The sequence below is a fragment of the Hirundo rustica genome, chromosome 12, assembly GCF_015227805.2.
Source record: "Hirundo rustica isolate bHirRus1 chromosome 12, bHirRus1.pri.v3, whole genome shotgun sequence".
NCBI lineage: Eukaryota > Metazoa > Chordata > Aves > Passeriformes > Hirundinidae > Hirundo > Hirundo rustica.
The window spans coordinates 20,823,502-20,844,847 of NC_053461.1; the positions used below are offsets into that span (position 1 = coordinate 20,823,502).

The 21,346-nt window shown below is 41.7% G+C and overlaps 1 protein-coding gene across 2 annotated transcripts in view; it reads right to left on the reverse strand.

Annotated features, from left to right (window-relative positions):
• FGD5 (FYVE, RhoGEF and PH domain containing 5) overlaps nt 1–21,346 on the reverse strand; it is a 78,957-nt gene that overhangs the window by 45,448 nt on the left and 12,163 nt on the right. For both annotated transcript variants that reach the window (XM_040076236.2, XM_040076235.2), the window contains exons 3-5: nt 5,457–5,586; nt 2,707–2,765; nt 2,566–2,596 (exon numbers count right to left, since the gene is read on the reverse strand). In XM_040076236.2, the coding sequence (XP_039932170.1) occupies nt 2,566–2,596; nt 2,707–2,765; nt 5,457–5,586 (220 nt within the window). The remainder of the gene's footprint in view (nt 1–2,565; nt 2,597–2,706; nt 2,766–5,456; nt 5,587–21,346) is intronic.

Below are 21,346 nucleotides of genomic sequence, written 5' to 3' on the forward strand. Positions count from 1 at the left end.
CGTTGAGTGTTCTCAATGGTCAGAAGCCCTGTATGCCACAGGTGAAGAAACCACCCTGGCTTCCCGAGGGAACAACAGCGGATAACTACAGCTGTGTCTCACTGGTGTCAAATAATGTGTTTGGTGGTGCAGAAATCAGAGGAAAGCCAGGACAGAAGAAGAAAATGGTTAGGCAGGTTATCACCAATTTATCAAAGTTCTGGCAAATTGATTAGCTAAGCATCTAAGTCTCTTAAAGTATCTGGTACTACTGCTTTGGTGGATTGCTTGAGAGGCACAATGAGCAGGCAGCAATATAAAATCATAGAATATGCTGAGTCACAAGGGAGCAATCAGGGCTGTCAAGTCCAATTCCTGGCCCTTTATAGGACACTCCAAGAATTCCACATCGTGCCTGAGAGCATTGTCCAAATGCATTTTGGACTCAGACAGGCTTGGTGCTGTGACCACTTCCCTGAGGAGCTTGTTTCAGTACTCAACCGCTTTTTGGGTGAAAATCCTTTTTCTAATACCCAACCTAAACCTCTGCTGATCTGCTCCAGCCATTCTCCTGAGACATGAGAGTGAAGAGATTGGACTGCCCCTCTGCTGCCCCTCAAGAGGATGTTGAAGATCTCAGTGAGGTCTGACTTCAGTATCTCCTTCTCCAGGCTGAACAAACCAAGTGTCCTTAGCTACTCCTCATAAGGCTTCCCCGTCCCCATCCTTGTTGCCTCCTTTGGACACTCTAAGAGCTTAATGGTGGTGCCCAAAACTGCCCCCAGGACACAAGGCAAGACCATACCAGTGCACAGCGCAGAGCAGGACAATCTCCTGATGGTCCTGCTGTGCCTAATGCCCCCAGTCTATATATACAGCCAAGGTTGCCCTGTCCCAGGCAGAGAATCTGGCACTTGTCCTTGTTTAACTTCATATGGTTGATGATGGTCCATCTCTCTGATTTGTAGAGGTCTCTCTGCAAGGCATTTCTGCCCTTGAGGGGTCCTCCAAGGACAACCTGGGGCAACTTTTTCCCTTCTCAGGAAATGTCTTTCCAAGCAGCAGTGGTATGCTTTGTGTGGTGGCTAATATTCCTTACTACCTTTCAACTAACAGCCAAGAAAGATACTGACAGCAAGGCCACCTAAGCTGTGTACCAGTCTTCAGGGAAGCAGAGGCAGATCTGTTAAAGGGTCACAGAGTATTCCAGGACAAAGCCACTGGTTGGTTTATGCCATGCAAGAATTCTCTATCAGGCACTAAAAGCGATTATTTCTGGGTGTTCTCTCATGTTTCTCACACGAGAATCTGTATTTTTTCCATGCTGACTAGCTGTGTGTCCTGGGTAACCCAAAATGTTTTGTTATCCCATACCTATCTGAGACTAAAATATTTGGTGTCTCATTAAGACCCCATGGCGCAGCCAGAAACAGAACCAGAGGGTGCCTGTCTTTTTCAAGTTAAGGCGGCCCAAGCAGAGCTCTCTTGCCTCTTGGGTCTTGCTCGTTTCCCTTTTGTTCTCACAGGGCAAGATAGCTGAGGCAGCGCAGGTAGAAGCTACGCTTTGGGTTGTTTTTGTTTCTCTCTGGCCTTAGGAGGGAGTTGCTTCTGGGTGGCAACAGTAGCCCCCTGAGAAGCTGCATTTCAAAATGAAAAACTTTCAGAGTGAAATTTGCAACATCTGCCTGCAGTGCAAGGCCAGTACTGGTTGAGGTTGGGCCACTGTTCTTTGTGTGCTTGAGAGTCTATTTTCGTCCTTGTCGCCATTGGAACAGGGACTCAAGAGAGCAGCACAGCACCAGTGGCTTGGAGGCTGCAGTGCTGATGCTGGTTGGATGCCGCCAGCCTAAGGAACAGGCAGAGAGGTTGGCGCTGCAGATTCACCGATTCTTCAGTTCCCAGTTTCCAGAGCCAGAGGGGGCCAGCCACCTTTGTCAGTGGACCTGCTGCCGCTGGAGTGATGAGTGGGGGGGAGGGCTGCTGTCATCTTTGTCTCCTCACATGCAGTTGTCTGCGGAGGGCGCCATCTTGGGGGAGGGTTTGTCTGCCATTTTCCCTTTGTCTCGGATGTGCTGTGGGCTGCTGAGGGCACCATCTTGGGAGAGGGGTTACTCTGCTCGTTGGAGTTTATCTTTGTTTTTAAAGTATTCACCTCCTAAATTGTCTTAAACCAAAGCACTGTGACACAGTGTGGATACCCAGAGCACACTGGCTGTTACCAATCTGCATTATCAGAAAACAAGAAGCTTAAGTGGAAGTAGAGTGAGTCCATTGAAACCAAATCCCCATGCTCCATAGTCCTATTTCCATCTGTCTCACTCTGAAGGGAGAGTGTTCACCCCTGCTTATCACTATCTCCTTCTCTGCAATAGGCTTATTCTGCATTTTACACCGGTCTCAGCACCAACAAACCCCAACTGTTGGGCAACGCTTTTCTCTCTAAATGACAAATCAAAGATTGAATGGTTCACAGTAAGCCATTCCTCCTCAAATTCCCTTAAATCCCTTTGGTGCTTTTATGCCTTTTAAATAGCAGCTAAAAAAAAAAGGGTATCTAGGTTTCAGTGATTCAAATTATTTACTTACCATACGTAACAACTGGAGCATTTCCACATATCTGGGGAGAGAGACAAACTTTTATTAACTGCCATCAAATGAATACTGAAGGGTGGTCTGCACAGCTTCAATTTCAGAAGAGCAACAGGTAGGCTGTAAAAATAAACTCACACTTTTTCTGAAGACATTAGCTCCTGGGCAATGAGGTAAGTTCTGGACTGGCCTTCTTTCTGTCAACAGAAGTCAGAAGCAATTAAGAAATTTCTCATTCTACAAAGTAAAGCAGTGTTAGAGATCACTTTGAACTGACATATTTCTATAGTAAAAATAGTTACCAGACTTTAAATCTTTGTTGTTCTGTGTCTGGCATCCTGGACTTTCCATGACAGGCCATTTCCCCAGTTGAAATACTAGTATAATATAGTACAATATAATAGCTGGTAATACAGAAGGCAATTTTGAAAAATGTCTTGTTATTGAAGGAGGAGTGAAATTTTCTGTGGATTTTTACAGGTCCAAAATTTGTCAAAGAAGCAGAAAGTGCTTAACTTTGAACAGGCTAGCTTCATGGCTGTTGAGGATCTACCACTTGGAAAAGGGAGTTCTTTATCAAAATGATCATATTCCAAACTGCTCTGACTGCTGTCAGTGAGACCTGTGGAAGCAAATAGGGCAAAGTTTAGACACTTTGTTTAGTAAGCACTCTATTCCGTACTAAACGAAGTGTCTAAACTAAATGGCCATAAATATCTCCAGAATTAGTTCAGTACTTCACCAGACAACATTGTTTGAAATCTCAGAGGCATCTAGTTAACTGGTAGGCATCTTGGAAGACACAGATAACTGTGATAGAAGCCAGCTGTATGGCTCTGAGGTGCAAGTGGCTAATAGTATTTTGCTTCTATTTCATGACTCATCTTTACTCTAAGAGATGGCCAAAGCATAGAAATAATGTACTGAAAGGAATGTACTGGGAAAAGTTTGACTCTTTCAGCAGTGATGAAGTAGGGGGCTAAAACAATGGTCTAGTAGTTGCAAAGAAATGCAGCCCTCAGTGACCTAAAATGGACTCAGGGGAAATGAGTGCAGTATCAATGTATGCTGGTAAGAAGACTCAGTGAAGCAGCAAATCAAAACCCAGTGAAGCAGCAAACCCTACATGGCTGCCATTGCCTCCATCTGCTAAGCAAAGGCTTGGAGTGAGGCCCGGAGGACAGCTTCTGGAGAGGGAACTGGGAGATAGCTGTACCACAGGACTAGGCACATGACTGGCTACAGGGAGTAGATTTCTAAAATGCTGGCAGTTTGGCAGTCTTATTGTAATCACTTGGGCTTTGTTCCAGAAAGTGAACAGTTGTGCACCCACTCATACCCTGTTCCCAGAAATCTGTCTAGTGACACTTGTGTATCTCAGAGTTCATTTCCTGGTTAAACAAACAGCAACTAACTAACACAAGACAATGCATAGAGACCCTCTCAGACTTGCTTAGACAGGCTGTGTGATGCTGAGGTCCCTGATTTCTGGCTAAGACATATTAATCATCAAGATTGATGGCACTCTGGTGACAGTGCCAGTTACTCCCCTCTGAGCATAGTGCCAGCTCTCAGTTGTGCTGACCCAGCTGTTTGCATGACCTTGATCAGAACCAGACTGGTCTCCTTCAAAACTGAACCAAATTGATCTAGCTTAAAAAAATCATGAGGCTGGGGGAAAAGCTGCCTCCATGGGGCTTGAATGGAGTTGTTTCACCTAAGAGCAGCACAAGTAGATCACAGAACAATTTTTTAAACCAGAAGCAGTAGTATTGTGCAAGTCACTTCTCTGAAGTACTCTTTTGGAGTACCCTCTGCATTTCAAAGCAGGGGAAGTAGTGAAAACATGGAAGCTCCATCGCTGTGTGTGCCACTAACTTGCCACACTAACATGGACAAATTGCATCTCCTCAGGCATTTTACTATGTGTGTGTTGTACTTCAGAGATGGCTCAGCATAGGTGTATTGTAGCTTGATGGTACTCAGACAAAAGTGTTACTGTCACAATCAGAGCTCAGAACAGATTTATAATCTTCAGTCTCTGAGCGACTTCATAATGCCCCTTTTGTAATTATTATGCACTATATAGCAGTTCACAGTAGTGTCAATGGTAAGTAAACTGATGCATTACAAGAATAATTCACTTTTTCAGGTTAGCTCTGTGACTCAGTGAAAGAGAAGGAAAAGCATCTGTCTTCCAGATCCCATCCTTGAAGAGCTAGATTGCAGCTGTCCTGGAGGATCTGCGTAATTATATAAATCAAGACCTGTCCCTTGAAAGGCATCTGAATTAGGTGCTTCTTCAAGGCACACAAATCTGTAATTCCCAACTCCAGCACTTTTCAGCTTTGTGTGTATGCACGAGTGCATATTTTAATATGCTAAAGGTTTGCGAAACAGAATGATTACTAGAGTCTAGAAACCAAGCCCACCCAGTGGAAATGTGTAAAGAGCAGCAAAAGCATTATGTACTGCTGCTGTTGAGTCAGTAGCTGCCCTGCTTGTTTTGAGACTTTTGAGACTGCTTACTGTTCCCTGTTTGCGTGCAGTGCAGGTCTTCTCCATCTCTCTTTATTGGCTCAATATAATTTTAAATTATCAAGATTGCAATGCTTTGGAGTGTGACATTTTTCCTGACATTCAAGTCAGGCCTTTCTTGCTGTTTATGTTGCTTCCACTGTCCATCTTCAGACTACATTCTTTGCTTTTGCCATGTGCTGGAGAGATAAATTATTCCTAGTGCAGTGAGGGAGTAAAGGACTGATGGCTCTGCCATTTCTAAATGAGCACCAGACAAAAAGCAGAGAGAGCTGAGAATCCAGGTTCTTCTGCAAATTGCTCTTCCTTCTCCATGTTTCATGCATTAGCCATTTTTAGGGTTTTTTTACCTTGTTGGTGAGACTAGGATCACCAGGGCTGCTCTCATCATCTTCTGAACTCTTTTGTTCCTCGTCTGATGTGACAACTTCCACTGGTGTCACAGAGACTGGGCACACTCTGTAGGGCTCAGTGTAGGCACTGCAGAAGAACAGAACAGACTAGCTCAATGGTGTTATTCACAGACTCGATGTTGCTCAGACTTATATAAGCCCTGCAGAACTGTGGGGCTTGGAAAGCAAGATTTATCAAGCAGGGTTTTTTCTGGCTGCTGGGTTCAAAGGTAACCATTTAGGCAAGCAGAAGATGCTGAAAGAACCGATGGGAAGTTAACTGAATTTGTTTAAGCTTCCCCAAAAGATCAGTGTTCTGGCCTCTTCTGGAGTAAAAACTTCACACTTAGTTGCAACCAGAACTGCTTTGTTCCTTCCTAGTCAACCCCTCAAAACAGATAGAGTAAAATCACACTAACACTTTAAAGTGGAAGTTAGATACTGTGACAATGGGTTTTCTGGGGAAAACATCAAAAGTATGAGAAAAGTATAATGGTAATACCAATGCCATCAATTAAATTACAAGATACTCAGGTTCCAGAATCCTCGGGTTATTTCAAGGGAATATGAATTCAGGTCCAGAAACCTAGTGAAAGCTGTGCAGTAAGAGTACTGGACCTGGTGTGAAACACAGGCCCGTGCAATACAGGCCTGTGGATTCACAGCCTTTTTTTTTTTTTTTTAAATTTTCAATTAAGATTACCAGTGAACTTAAAATCTTCAAAAAGCATGACTAAAGCTGATCTGTATATGCCTAGCTCCAAGTTACGGTTGCTGGATCTTGTTAAACCTGGTGGCAGTCTTCCGGATTTTGCTGCTGTGTGCTCACAAGCTATATTCAAGTTGTCCCTTCATTTTGACTTTTATATAGATGAAATAGATGAAGATTTTGATGCCATACTATGTCATGCCATCTATGATTTAATAATTCTGAAATTTCTGAACTTCATCCAATTATCCATTAGTATTATTCAACTTACCAACCATTTCAGCATCAGCTTTTGCTGCCATCCAGTTTTGATATGGTACTGCAACACATAACTCACTATTCCAGCACTGGCAGAAGATCTATACCAAGCTGCGTATATCAGCTGTAACAGCCATTTATTCCTACCTGACTTTACTGAGTTTTCACATTCAAGGGTCAGATTTGGGGTTTTGACCACAGTGTCATTCTGGGAGTTTATATACAGCTTATACACCACAGTGGCCCCAAGCCTTTTACATTTCCAGGGCAAGGTTTCAGTGTTCAGCCAACAGGGTGAATCTTTTGTCCTGACAAACAAAATCTGACATCTTTGTGTTTTCCAGCAGACATGTTGGCCAGCCAGGTCAGTCTGTAATGTGTGCCTGGATTACTCAGTTTACATTATTTCTATACTTCTCATTTCCTCTGAAATATTAACTTCCTTTCACAGCTCTGCTTCATCTCTTTCTTTAATATTCCACTTGGAGATCCCAGACGTGAACAAACCCAAGGCTTCAAAGCCAATATTAGAGTAACAGAAGACTGGGCAAAGATGGGCTAATATAAGTGAGAGGACAATGATGAGACTCCCAAGGTCACTGACTAGATTATTTCCTTGCAGAAAGGAAACTCCCTACATATTTGCATTTATTTCTAAGCTGCAAACAGGGCTATGTGTCTCCCATGCAAGTGTGGCTGTCAGCCTTTCTGTTATGCCTCCATCTTTTTCCTCATGTGCAGAGTCCAGGAGTTCTCACAGGCCACCGAGTGCATTTGTCATGGCTGAACAAAGGGCCAAGCAGTAACACTGCTCCTCACCATTGTCTACTCTGGCTTATTAGTAGTAAATAATAAGCAGTTTTTCAGTGTGGGTGGCATCACCACACTTTTGAAAACCTGTCCAGCTTCAACAGCAAAGGGACCTCAGCACAAGAGCATGGAAAATACAGGAACAGCTCAGGAAACTTATTAATAACTTAGCCAGTCTCAGTCCTCACTCACACAGTCCTTCTGCAATTTGTAATTGTTTGTTCCAGAAGACATGACATTAAGGTATTCCTTCCTTTTCTCTCTCTCTGATAAATGACGGCATTATGTTAATATAAAATCACATTATAATTTGTGAAGAATGCCTCAGTATAATAGTTTTGTAATCATTATGAATGGCATTATTAAAGGTTCATACAATAGCAGAACTTGCAATATTGTTAAACTATTGCATGGGCTTTGTTTGCAGGAGACCTGCATCCCGGTGGCACCAACTTGAGTTTAAAGAGAAGTCTCAAAATGTTATGGATATCATTTGGACATAGGACCATCTCCATTGTCCTCTTCTCTGACCACTCCAATAACACTCAGGTCCTTACTTCTGAGACTGTTCTGCATTGTCACAGAAGCTCCGGGAAGCACGCCTTTCCCGATACCCTGCACACACCTAATCTAATGAACTCACATGTCATCATCCATCTTTCATGTCTATGCTCCTGTGATCTCCCAGTACCCCTACCTTCTGAAGGCTTGAATTGTGCCCAGGAATGACTAAGTGATACTTTTCTTTGGTTCATTAAAAGCACTTCTAAGTGAGCTTACTGGAAGCAATAAACTTTAATGCAATGGAAGATGCAAATAAAAGTGTGTGTGTGAAGAATAAGGGAAGAAATAGTCTGAGAGTTCGCAGTATCTCGATAGACACGGTAATCCCCAATTAATTCTCTTCCTTGTAGCAATGATTTGCCTGGATGCGAACAGATTGCTGACACATTATCTGCTGCTCCTTCAGCAATTGTCTGTCATCATTCCAAGAGTGAGCCACCACAACAAAGGGAACAATGGGCTTTCTGGGACAGTCTGATATTTAATTGACTGAATAAATGTAGGGGGATGTGGTGCAGCAAAAGTCTTTTTAGCTATCACCAGTTAATTAGCAGAGCTGCTGATAGGTACAAAGTAGGGACAAGCTGTATGGATGCACCCTACTAGTCATTTGTGTACTTTTGCCTCTGCACATGTATTGCTCCACCCAAAAAAATGGTCTGTAGTCTACAGACTGGTTATCCTGCTCCTGTAGTATGCTTACATTTGACCTCAAAGTGACATCAGTGACAAGAGGAGAAGGTGAAACCATCAGAAAGAGGGAAGCTGAATTAATCATTGTATAAGCACTTTGTAAATAAAGTTCAGACATGAGTCTCTGCTACCTGTGAACCCTGCAGAGCACAGGCTGGGAAGTTTGAGCACAGATGATGTGTGCATGAGAAACACTGCTGAGATACACAACAGGTGTGAGAGCTCACAGAAAATGATTCACAATTTGACAAATACTGTATTTTCTCTTCCTTCAATGTGCAATTCTAAAAGAGATACATACCCTTCTTTCAATTTCACATCTGTCCTTCAAATGACCTTGCAAATTCTAACCCATTCCTCAGCAATGATCACATCAATTTTTAAAGATTTTTAGAAGTTATTCAGTCAGCATTAGTGAGATATAAGGATTTAAGTGGGTGATTTAACAGTTGCAAAAGTACCCAGCCAAGGTTATTGTAATAAAGGCCTCTGAAGACCATGTATTCTTATTTGCAAAATACAAGTGCACTTGGCTGTATGTTTATCTCTTGGCCACACTCCCAAGTGATGTCTTGTTTCCTTCTTTAGAGTCACTAGCTGCATGAAAAAAACAAATAAAATAAAACAAAACAAAAAAATCTGAGTTGGTGAAAATCTAATCTTGAGGCCTGTGACTTCCACTGGGGTGATATAAGTCCTCTGTACCAGTAATGATCAGATTGCTTTCAGTTTGCTTTCAATGAATTAAGTCACACATCCTAAAGAAAGGCTCATAAATCTCACTTCACTTCTGCTCCATGGTCTATGCCCAAGCAGCAATCATGAGATCGCCTCAAAAGCTCCTCTTCTCCCGGCTGCACAACCCCAGCTCTCTCAGTCTGTCTCCACAGCAGAGGCGCTTCAGCTCTCTGAGCATTTTTTTTTCCCTCCTCTGGACCCACTTTATCAGGTCTATGTCTTTCTTTTGCTAAAAACTTCAGACCTGTATTCCATACTCAAACTGGAGTCTCAGGAGGACAGAGCAGAAGGGGAGATTCCCTCCATGTTAATCATATGGGAGGGAGCAGGTTAACAGGAGATTCCTGTGACTGTACCCATCTCAGATCAAAACAAGCGTGATGTGGCCAGTGAGGACATCACAGCTCTCATCACAGATTACCCCATCACAGCTCCTAAGCACCTCCATCATTCTCATTTGTTTGTCCCGGGACTGGGGATTTCCATAATTGGACTTCCATATTACAAAATGCAATTTCTAGAGAAGACTGGGTGGCTTATCATTAATCATCATCACCAGTTAACCTGAATTAGTTTCCCTGGACTAAATGGATTTATTTTGCAAGTAGGTTTCAATGTATTTCAGTCTAAAGAAGGGTATGAAAAAGTGCAGCACTTAAGGACCTTTGCTGTGCTCATATCTGAAATGACCTAATAATTTGTCTCCATAAGTTACATACAGCATGAAGAGTGATCCCAGCTAATAAAACTCAAAAGATCGACAAACAGTACCTTCCTTAATGAGTTCCAAAAACTGTCCAGAGTGTGATGTTTCAACCATTGTGACATCATTCAGTTAACAGGTAGCTGTTCAGCATTCAGACACCCAGACTACCTGATAACCTCCTTGGTACCTCCCTGTGGTCTTCCACTCTATCCCCCCAGTCAGTGTCAGGTCAGAGTAAGAGAGAATAGATATTTTCTTTGCATGTGTTGCAAACTGCAAATTGGATTATGCAAATTAATTACTACTAATATACTTGAAGGGCAAAGAACCCCCGATATATTTTCTGAAAATTTCTCATTGTTTCAAAAGTGCCTGCAAGTAAAGATCATAGCAGGATTTGGCCAAAAATTTCACCACAACATGAAGAAAGCAGTAGAAGAGGACAGAGATCACATCCATGGTCCCATTCCTACAGTAGAACTAGTATATTAAGGGTCAGTAATTATCAACACAGGGCTCACCAGATTCAAAGTTTACACTGAATAGGCAATAGGAAGAAAGCAAACTGCCTGGGTTTCTGAGGTAAGCACTGATCTCGAGTGTTTCACTCGATATTCAGGTGGTTTTAAAGGCCTTCGCCTTCTAAAAAACCCTGAGCCAGACGCAAGAATGAAATGGAGTCTTCACGTTCTGATTTCCCAAGGTTTCGTGCTTTGTTTATTATTTCTTATCCTACAGTTCTTTCTGTGCCCAGCCAAGGTCTGTGTAGCTGCTCGGACACCAGGCGACTCCCCCCCGAGCTGGGAGGTTGCTGCCTCTTATACTAATTATTATGTATCCTTTATTTCCAATTACTTGCCAATACCTACTACCTGTACTAAACAGGTCATCTCTACTCTGACCCAATCTCCTTAAATTACTTTATGCCACCATCACTGCAGAAAATGGAGTGAATGAAGAAGAAAGAAGAAGCACTGGGCATCGCCCAAAGTCCTCCATCTTGCTCCCATCCACTTCCACACTAAAGAACCCAAAACTACGATTTTTCACCCTGTGATAAGCTAAAATACTCCCTTTCACACTCTTTTGGCCTGTAATTCATCTCTCAGTGTTGGAAGCCTTTCCCATGGACTGGGATAAAAGCCAGTGTCTTCCTGGGCTCTGTGCCAGGGTCTCAGACCCCCCCTGTCCAGGTTTCAGACTTCTTTGCGCATGTCTCTGACCTTCCAGGGTGACCAAAGGAATGCCCTGGACTCCGACGCACTGACTTCTGCTCTGCCTCTTGTGGGGTAACAGAATGTTTCATTCTTTCATTAGCAAAACCATGTTTCTGGACTGCTGAAAGACAATGCTTTCAAATATTTGCTAAAGAGAAATAGCGGTATTGAGTTTGTTTAGACCTAGATCCACTGAGGCTCTGAAATGAATGACAGCTGTGACGCTAAATGTTTTTCTATGTGTATTGGTGATTGCATTGGCAATTGTTTGACCTGAGTCAGCAAAGGAAGCTTATAAGAACTACCTCAGAAGGTACAAAGAGTTGTCCTTTCTCTATAGAGTGTATTTTCCCTGAAGCCAACTGAGTCGTGATGAGCTTGACACATCAACTCAGAACATATACGCTAAATTTACAAATGACTACTAAATTGCTGCCATAACCTTCCCATCCACAGACCCCACCCTGTACCCATTTTAACTCCTGTCACAGGAATCTTAGCTCATAACTAATTATAATGTACTGGATGCAAGACCAGAATCTCACCTGGACACAGACGGGTTATGCAAAACCCACCTATATAAAATCCACGCTATCAGGTGGGAAGGGAAAATAATCAACACCTGCAAAGACCCGAACCCTCCATTGCTGGGCCAAGAGGATTGAATCCAGCCTTTTTCTGCATGCAGTATCCCTATGCCTATCTCAAGTCCCAAGTCCAGTAGTTACTAGTTCAAACTCTCAGACAGTGACATTCTTATTGCAAAAAATTAAAACCATATGAACTCAATGCAGTGATAGTAATTTGGGAGATGCAGTGGAGTGCTGAAGTATCCTGTCTTATTAAAACTGATTATATATTTTTCTGTATCCATTTGAAAATTATTGTTTTAATTCATTCTGCAAAAGGAAGGCTCATTACTAAAGGAAATTAAAGCCAATAAAAAGAAATGCCTATTAGTGCAGCACGTGTTTAGCTAGTCAGTTCCCCATGTCAGATCATCAAGGCGAATATTGTATCTGAAGTCTGAAAAGGGCAAAAAAGACATGATGTCTGCTAATAACATCCACAGCCTGTCAAGGCAAGGTAACACAGGGATAATCACATTTCACACTCTGAGGCATAAGCTGTTTGCTTGCCAAGGCCAGAAAGGTACTCTTTTAAATTCCACAAGCATTTAAATTTGACTTTTGTTCTTTCTTGCATTGTTTTGGTGCAGAATAGAGGAGAGGGGAAGAAGATTTTTGGTCAGGTGCATAAGACTTTTACTGTTTCCCAGACAACTTTAGGGACAAAACTCTCCCAGCTTCAACCGCTGCTCCTGGAGATGCTCACAGAACAACAGTGCGGGTGCAGGTCTAGTTCTGGAAGGGAATGCAGGAAATGCATTCCAATGCACAAAGATGTTTGGGCACCATCTTAGGGAATGTTCTCTGGCCCAGCCCGGGGCATTATCAGTAGAGAAGGGATAAGAGGAAGCCCGAGCCTGAGGTTTCACTAGCCATGTCCCGGACATGCCAGGATGGATGGCTTTGAGGCTTTTGCTTTGAGACAGCTGTGCAGCCAACCCGCACTTCAGGCTCAGTGATGTACCCTGGGGTGCACCGCTGTCTGTGAGCACCATTACTCTCCCCAGCCCTGTGGCTTTAAAACACTAGGTGAAACAAAGCAGCAGTAAAAGCTCGACATGCCTGAAAACAAAACACAGTGTCCTTGGGCCTCAGACAAGTGGCATACCCCCTTCCTGCTCTCCCAGGCATGAGGGAGAGGCAGTGAGCTGTGGTGGCCTCAACTCGTGCTCAGCTTGGCCCTCCGGCCCTTGTCCTGCATTTCCTGTAAACAGGGAACAGTTCCTCCCCAGAGATGACCTGGCAATGAACTAGCAAGAGCTGACGCTCAGCTGCACCACACCCAGTGCCCCACTGTGCCAGAAGGTACAATGGGGCAGCTGATAATACATAATATATTACTAAAGGCAGCTCTACCCTTTAGAGACTCCTTTGAAAATATTTACATCATATGTCAACCACCACAGAGCTTTTACTTTCAATAAATCATTAGCTTCACAGGCACCCCAGAGCTTTTATATGCAACAGCCTCAGCAGAGGTTTTCCTTAAGATTCTTTTTATGCTTCTCTTTTCCTTCTTTCCCTTGCTAAATCACAGCCCTGTTGATCTCCATCACCCTGTCGTTCCCCAACTGTGGTAACCTTTTACTGTGTTGAATCCTTGCAATGCAAAGGCGAGGGGCATAATGAAGTGCTTGGCAGTGACAGAAGTCCTGTGCTGTGAAATTCTTCAACTTTCCCAGACCATGCACACCACACATCTACATGATGTTATAACTCCATTCTGAATTTCTGTCAAGGGACAGAAGATAAGAAGGAACACATGCACTAATTATCAGGATGGGTATCAAATGATTTGCTGAATAATCCCTAGTCACAGCACAAATGGCCTCTGACTGTGAAACCTCCCAACCCTTTTGCCTTATTCTCCTCTATAAAATCACTTATCTCAGTGACAGTCTGGCTTTGGATACAATGATGTAAAACATGGGAAGATTCGCCCTGACTTCAGTGGAGTCACTTTACACTTGTGATCTTTGAGCAGCATAAGACCCTCTGGTTTCACTCTGAGCCCTCTGTAAGACTTACTCCTCTCTATAAATCAGTGACAGAATAAGCCACCTAGACCTTCATTAATAAAGAGAAAGAAAATATGTAAATAGTGACTTTCAGTTGGTCACCTGATGGTCATCTCAGAATATGAGAAGTACACCTCTGTTGGGAGACCACTGTCAGGGAAACAAAGCTGAAACTGCTGTTCTACTACAAATTCTTTGTTTTGATCTTTGGCATGTTTCTTAACTTTATGCTTTGGCAGTCAGTTGTGTAAGGTGGGTAATCCCAGAGCAATTTCACATTTAGAGTACAGGTTAGACCAAAGGCTTTGGACATTGTGGATCCCTACAAGGATCTAAACCAGAACTGCCTTGTCCATCTCCCTTGAGGCACAGTTTCACTTCTCTTCTTCCTCTTTACTGCAACCTAAAAGGGATTTCACTTTGTCTTTAAGACAGAGGGGTGGGTACCCCAGGATTATGACCATGCTTATGGCACAAAGTAATGCTTTCATTCTTATGGCCAAGCTGAGATACAGAAATCTACCTGGAACTATTTAACAATCATGCTTGCTCGTATTGCTGTTTTTTGTTGGTAGCGAGGGTTCTTGAGTTATAGGCTGTCAGTGGCATTCAGGCAGCCAAGTTGGTGATTTCTGCACAGAGGCACACACTAGAGAAGAAACACCAGTAATGGAAGATTTAAGCAGTACTACTTGCCCAAAGAATTAGAATTCATAAAAAACACTGCAGATAGACACTTCAGAAAAAGGTCTGCATCGATCATCGTGTGGGAGTTTCGCAAAAGGAATCAAGCAGAACCAAGGCATGTTTGTCACACACAGGGCTCCCCTGGTGAAGTTCCATGTTGGTGGATGAGTCTGCTATCTTACAAGCATAAGTTTAAAATTTTATATAGGTAAGAATTTGGACCAGATATGCTTCATAGCTGCACAAGGAGGTTATTTACTACCATGACAGTTTTCAGGTTTTGGCTCTTTTTTTTTTTTTTTTTCTTTTCTTTTCTTTTCTTTTCTTTTCTTTTCTTTTCTTTTCTTTTCTTTTCTTTTCTTTTCTTTTCTTTTCTTTTCTTTTCTTTTCTTTTCTTTTCTTTTCTTTTCTTTTCAGAAAGCTCTTTTTTTCCCTAAAATTAGGAAAAGTAGCAGTAACACAACACCAATACTTCACAAACCCTGAATCTGCTATGATAGACAAAATACTAATTTCTGGCAAATAGTACCTTGCTTAGAAATGTAGTTGCAAACACCCTCCACAATAATGAGTCCTAATACAAGAATTGTCTCTAAGCATTGTTATGGTTATTACTGAATTCAACTTCATTCATGCATAAGTAGAATAACAGCTGGTTATGAACATAGTGGAATAAGGGCAGAGCATGGAATTTCAAAAGTGGTATTAGCAAATGTAGGACACCCTTGGTTTGTAATTGTCATTTCCAAAATGGAAATGACACCTGTATGGCTTTAAGAGATCCCCTTCAATGCAGCAACAGCATCAGTCTGTCAGACTGAGCAGTAGAAGAGTGCCCAAGAGTGCAGAATGTAGAATGAAAAAGTCTGCTTACTGCGAAGTCCGGAGCATTAGCTCAGTTTGTACAGGATTTGACCAGGAGACCACTGTATTTCTTTGCTGCAAGATCTGAGGTGTAGGAATTTATTTCTGAACCTCAGACAGTTGAAAAGAAAATATTTTAGATGTTCTAGAAATGAAACAGGACTGTGTCCATTTTTGGGTTTTGAGACCAAAACCTGTGGGTATTTCCCTCTCCCTGTGGCTGGTATTTTAGGCATTGGGTTGTGAGAAATTCAGAATATAATTACCATCACTGACTGATTCAAAGTCATCACTCGAAGTGATCTGGAAAACCAGACCTGTGAGAAGCAGAGACTAGGTTTTCTGTATCTTAGGCTACAGCATATAGGAGTTCCTTTAAACTCTGTCAAAACAGATGTATGGTTCAGAAACAATTCTTTTGTGAATGTTTCCCTTTTGGAAAATATTTCAGCTCATTCTAATTTCAGGTTCTAGTGTAAATCATCAAGACAGTCAAATCACAAATTGCTGCTCATATCTTCAGAGGTAAAATGTACCGTAAATGGGCATCTGGCATAGTATCATTTATCATCCAGATTCCACTTACATAGTCACTTTTCCAACTATGACACATTTACTACTGTTCTTCTGACTATGAGTCCTGGATCCTCTTAGAAAAAGATGATATATTTCACAAAATGAAACTGTCTGTTAGTATGGCACATGTTATAGATTGGAGATTAGTGATATGCTCCTGATTATCATTTATTTTTTGGTAATGTAATTTAGTCTTTAAAACTTGGTACCAGAGTCTTTATGTTCTCTTTTCATTTTGTTGCCAGTTTGTTATTCCATACTTTCCATGGAAAATACTCACAGTAAGTTCAACACAATGAACACCATGCTGCCCTGCAGGACTCCTTAAGATGGAAGGCGAGTTGTTATTTCCCTATACTACCAGGATCAATTGCTTTATCAACATTGTACAGCCAAATCTGGAGAAAAACCAGGGGAAGCTAGGATCAAATGAACATCGTTTTCTTGCATTTCAGAGATTCATCTAGTTGTTAAAACAGAGTATTTCCAGAAGGAGAGAAACAGAGCTTAATTGCTAATCTATAGGGCTGAAGGAAAGTGCTCTCTTTGGTCTTCTAAGAGGTCAGGTTCATTTCCCAGATTAAAATTAGAGCTGGCTGTACTTTTGCTCGGCTGAGGTTTTTTAAAGTTTGAAAAACATGTTTGGAACGACTAAAAATTACACAGATTTGTAAATTTGGCTGGGATGAATCTATTAAATAATTCTGGCCCCTCTCCCAAATAATTGTGGAAAATGAAAACCATCTTAAAATTCTGCAACTCAAAAACATGGCTTAGTTCAGAATTTACTTTGGTATATATATATCTTTTTATACTTGCAAATGAAAAAGTCAGAAAAAATGTCATGAACCACAGAATTCTTTTGCTTTGTTGAGGTTTTTTCCTCAGGCTTTTCAATTAGCCACGCGTATTTTATGTATCTCTTGTAGCCACTAAAGCAATGTTTTTTCTTAAAACCGCAATCAAATGGCAAGATAAATTACTTGTCCAGACAACTTAACATATGTCACTCTCACAGCGGCTCTTTACCCTGGACGTATTCACTGTGATGTAGTTTTATCTCACTGCCACTGTCTGGATTTATTAAGCCTAGCAATGTGAAAGTAGAAAGTGTGAAGGAAAGATTTTGAGGTGCCCAGTTTTACGTCACATACTGCCCCTTTCTACTCAAGGACCAGAAGATTTGACTTCAAAGATGTGTTGTACTGTATGCAGTCCATTACTTCTGTAGGCATGTGTGCTAAGGAAGAGTCTTTTCTGAGTTCTTCTAGCCAACTCTCAGAACTAAGAATGCAGACTGATACCTGAAATGTAAGAGGATAAGAAACTTCCATCAGAAACACCAAACTAGCTACCTTTGATGAGGTCCACCTGCCCACAGGGCCTATCAGGGGAAATGCGGTGGGTTAATATCCAAGTTTTGAAAATGTATTCAAGGCATAAGAACAAACTGCCAGCAGACTGAAGAGGTATTTCATTTGGGACAGCTGAGAATAGATGGATGGATACTGTGGAGCAGACATGCAACTCTCCCTTGTCTCAGTTCATCAGAACCTAGCTGTTTTTCTTTAGAGAAAAAAGTTTGAGTATCCCTGTGATACTGATAAAGCTGGTGTAGCATGAGTCAGACAGAGCACCAAAAGGTGCTCACAAATGACAGGTCTAAATCTGTTTGCTCCAAGCCTTTGATGGATAGCATGTAATTAATCCAGGCAATTACTCAAGTGAAAGGATCCTTTTATAAAGTCTTTAAGAGGGTTCTTGGCAAAACAAATAATGCCTCTTAAATATGTTCTTCCATCCACTAACTCTAATTGTCCAATTAAAGTAGAATTAATTGTTGTATGCCACTGAACACCAAATTTTTAGAGGTAGTTTTTACATTAACCCCTCTTTGTGTCCGGTAAAAGTGGAATTCTTGTAGGATAATTAAAAATCTGTGGTACGCTATAAATAACTTTCCTGGGTGGCACAACAAACTATAAACTACTAGACTGGATTTGCATTTAAAATGCAATAGCATTCTATTGCTTTTGTTACAAATTTAATCTAGAGATATACCCCATGTCATGGAGCAGTGTATTCTGGAAAGTTTACAGTGTTCTAATGTGCAATCTCTCCTTCAATAAATCTTCTCAGTAAGGTCCTGGTGGGGGTGGGAGAGGAGAAAGGCATGTACAGAACAAGGCATGCAATCACGTGTTATGTTAATGACAGTAAAAGGCCTGACCATTACAAACATTTCATCACGCTGTCTGCAGCACATGCTCTCTTTCATCATGGTGCTAGGAAGGCTTAAACCATACCAATATCACTTCTGTGCTCCATAAGTATCACCCAGGACAATTCTGCAATACACAGCAGACTCTCTCCTCTTGTGTAACCCCACTGAAATGTATTTCTGGTTCATTTAGTGAAAACAGTAAAGACAGAGAAGTTGACCCATGAATAAAAGCCCTCAGGACACGAAGAGGGTGATGTGTACACATTCCTTCTTTTCTGCAATGTAATTTGATCATTAAAATAGCCATCACAACAGAGTCCATCTGCTAATAAAGCCAACATCTGCTGAGATCTGTGGACCTTTTCCTGGAAGGTATATGAGACTGTGATTTCTCATAAACAAAGCCAGGGTGAGACTCAGCACGTTGTGTCTGAGCAGCAGCAGCCCTCTGAGGCTGTGCTATGTGTGCAGGACAGGGATGTGCAATGCAAAGATGTGCTGGGGGAGCACACTGGCTTCCTCATGACCTATAGTTTCCCCACACATCTGCATCCCCAACATGAACCAAGTCAAACAGCCCCATGGATATGAGGAAAGAGGAGAGCAGTATGGAGCTGTTGGAAAATGGATACCTGCATGTGGGCAATGTATTAAAATCTTTCATTCTTTGTTATTAATATGACATTACTGATGCTGTCTAGAGACACGTCTCAGAGGTGCTTCTTAGAAAAACTCTGCAATTCAAGAGCACTTAATATGTTGTTTTTCTGTCTCTAATTCCTGACAATGCAAGGTGAAGCAGCTCTTAGCAGCGAAGGGTTATCTCCCACAGACTGCTCCCCATCTATGAGCAGCTTGAAGTCCTGCATTAACTGCTATCACCTTCTAATTCCCTGCTGCAATTCAGACAATACTCAAGTAAACAGAAATAAAAATATGACTTGTGTCAGAGCTGGCTGTGGCGGTTGTCAAGATTTTCAACAGGTTGTGCATGGCCTGGAGTCAAGTATAGTACCGGGATCCCTCATTCTGCAATGAACTTAAAAGCTTTCTTTCAGTTTTATGCTGCAAAATTCAAGAACTGGAGAAAGCTCATGAGATTTTATTTTCCATCATGTTCACCAGATCACAGGTGAAAACATCTCTTTCCCTAGTCTCTAGGCTCAGTCCCCAATCCTCCTTCCCTCTGTGAACAGCATTTTTATGGGACTTTCTCCTATTTACAAGATCTAGAGCACAGCACATTTCACACTGACATAAAGAAAAACCATGTAGAGATTTTTATGAGTGATTAAAAAAAAAAAAAAAAAAAGTTTCTTTATAAAACCCCTCACAATGGTCATGATCACTTTGGTTCTCTTCGGCTTAATGACTGTCAGCAAAATTCCACACAATTGACCATTACAGGTAATTAAAGGAGTTAAGCCACATTAGTAGACTGCCTCTGTGCTACCTCCATAGCAAACATTAACATATCACCAGCCCTGGGAAATGCTAGACCTACAAAACCAAAATTCTGTCTCTTGTAAAGCTTCTCGTTCCAATGCTATGGGTGCATGCTAGCTTCGTGTAGTCACAGAGCAGGGATTTAAGAAGCTGAGAACTAGGAACTGAGTGGAATCAATGGCTAGGATTTGTTTTCCTGCAAAAACAACAACAGGAAAGGATGAGAAAATCTTTCCCAAAACAGTTATCTAAAATCTGTGCTGAATCTGTAGCTCAAAGCCTGCTTTGCCTAGATTTGTCTCCAGTATAGTTTGCTTCTATTACAAATGCAGGGTAATGTCAGCAACCTTGCTATTACCCTGCATAGCAGTGAGCCAAAAGACGGCTTGAACTGTGTTGAACATGTGTATCTTTTTTAGATATCCACTGACAGCCATGCCTGTACTGAGCAGCATAACTGGAGCAGCGGTAACTGGACTGCTCACTGGGATGAGAAGTCTTGATATGGTCAGCATATGGGCAAGTGTTGTACGGGTCAAAACCAGCTAACAAACTACGTGTCTTTTTTCTGCCCCTATCGTCTAGAAAATGTCAGAAACATCTGGAAATTTGGTGTTGCGTCTCCTTTCACAACCACTCTAGACGTTATTTTGATTATCTCTAGAATGCTTCCTCCTCATTTTCCCTTTGTTGAGACAGAAACAACTGTAGCCTTATGATTTTCTTTGGGCCACAGCTCACCTGAATTATTTGTATCAGGTGCTCTAGCTGTAGCTATTGCTTCAGCTGCATTTTTTATCCAAGGAGAGACAGGCTTCAGGAGTTTCTAGTGGCCATTCTCTGTGCTTATCTGATGCAATACCACAGCTGTATTTCTCACAGCTGATTAAAATCTTGGTATTGCTGTCAAGATTCTCCTGCTAGCTGCATAGCAGCACACTTCTACTCTCTGTCCTTTTAAACAAAAAAATTAAATGGTGAATCTTCTCATCAGAGATTATCTGTGAAGTCCCCTCCTGCCCTGCTGTTCCCCAGTCATACACAGTAGGGAAGGTTCCTGGCTTATAATAATCTTTTATATCACTCACATTCTGTTCTCTGAAGTGTGATAGAAGAGTTGCACTTGGCTATTCATCAACAACATAGCCATTCCATAAGGAGTTACCAGATGCTAAACACAAGTGCTCTACAGGTGAATACACAAAAAAGTTCTTCATGGGCTCAAATACCATGTATTTTAGGGGCTTATTCCAACACACTTGTCCTCTCAAACAGTTGAAAAAAGCCTCTGGACATGAGCAAGCTGCAGTTCAAAGAAATTTTTGTCCCTGTGTGGTTGTGGTAGAGGTACATTTGATAGGTATTCTTACTAGAAATCTTAAATCCATGGCAAGGCAATTTAGGTGAAACTACTTTAGCAGCAAATAAAACATCCGTGTCCATATATCATGTATGCATGTGTAAACAGGTGCACCTGCTTGTACACTTTGTTTTGCTTTACAATTTTACCATACACTGTTTCTTCAAGTTTGCTATGCTACTGGATGTGTATGTACACGGGGTGCATATTTACATTTCATCAAAGCTTTTCAGGCATGTTTTTGTCCAAAACATGCTGACAAATACAGCAAATAATAGCTATCTCAGCAGTAATTATGTCTGCCTGGTGCTCTTCCCCTCCACCCTGGTTATCTTGATAAAGGGGCTGT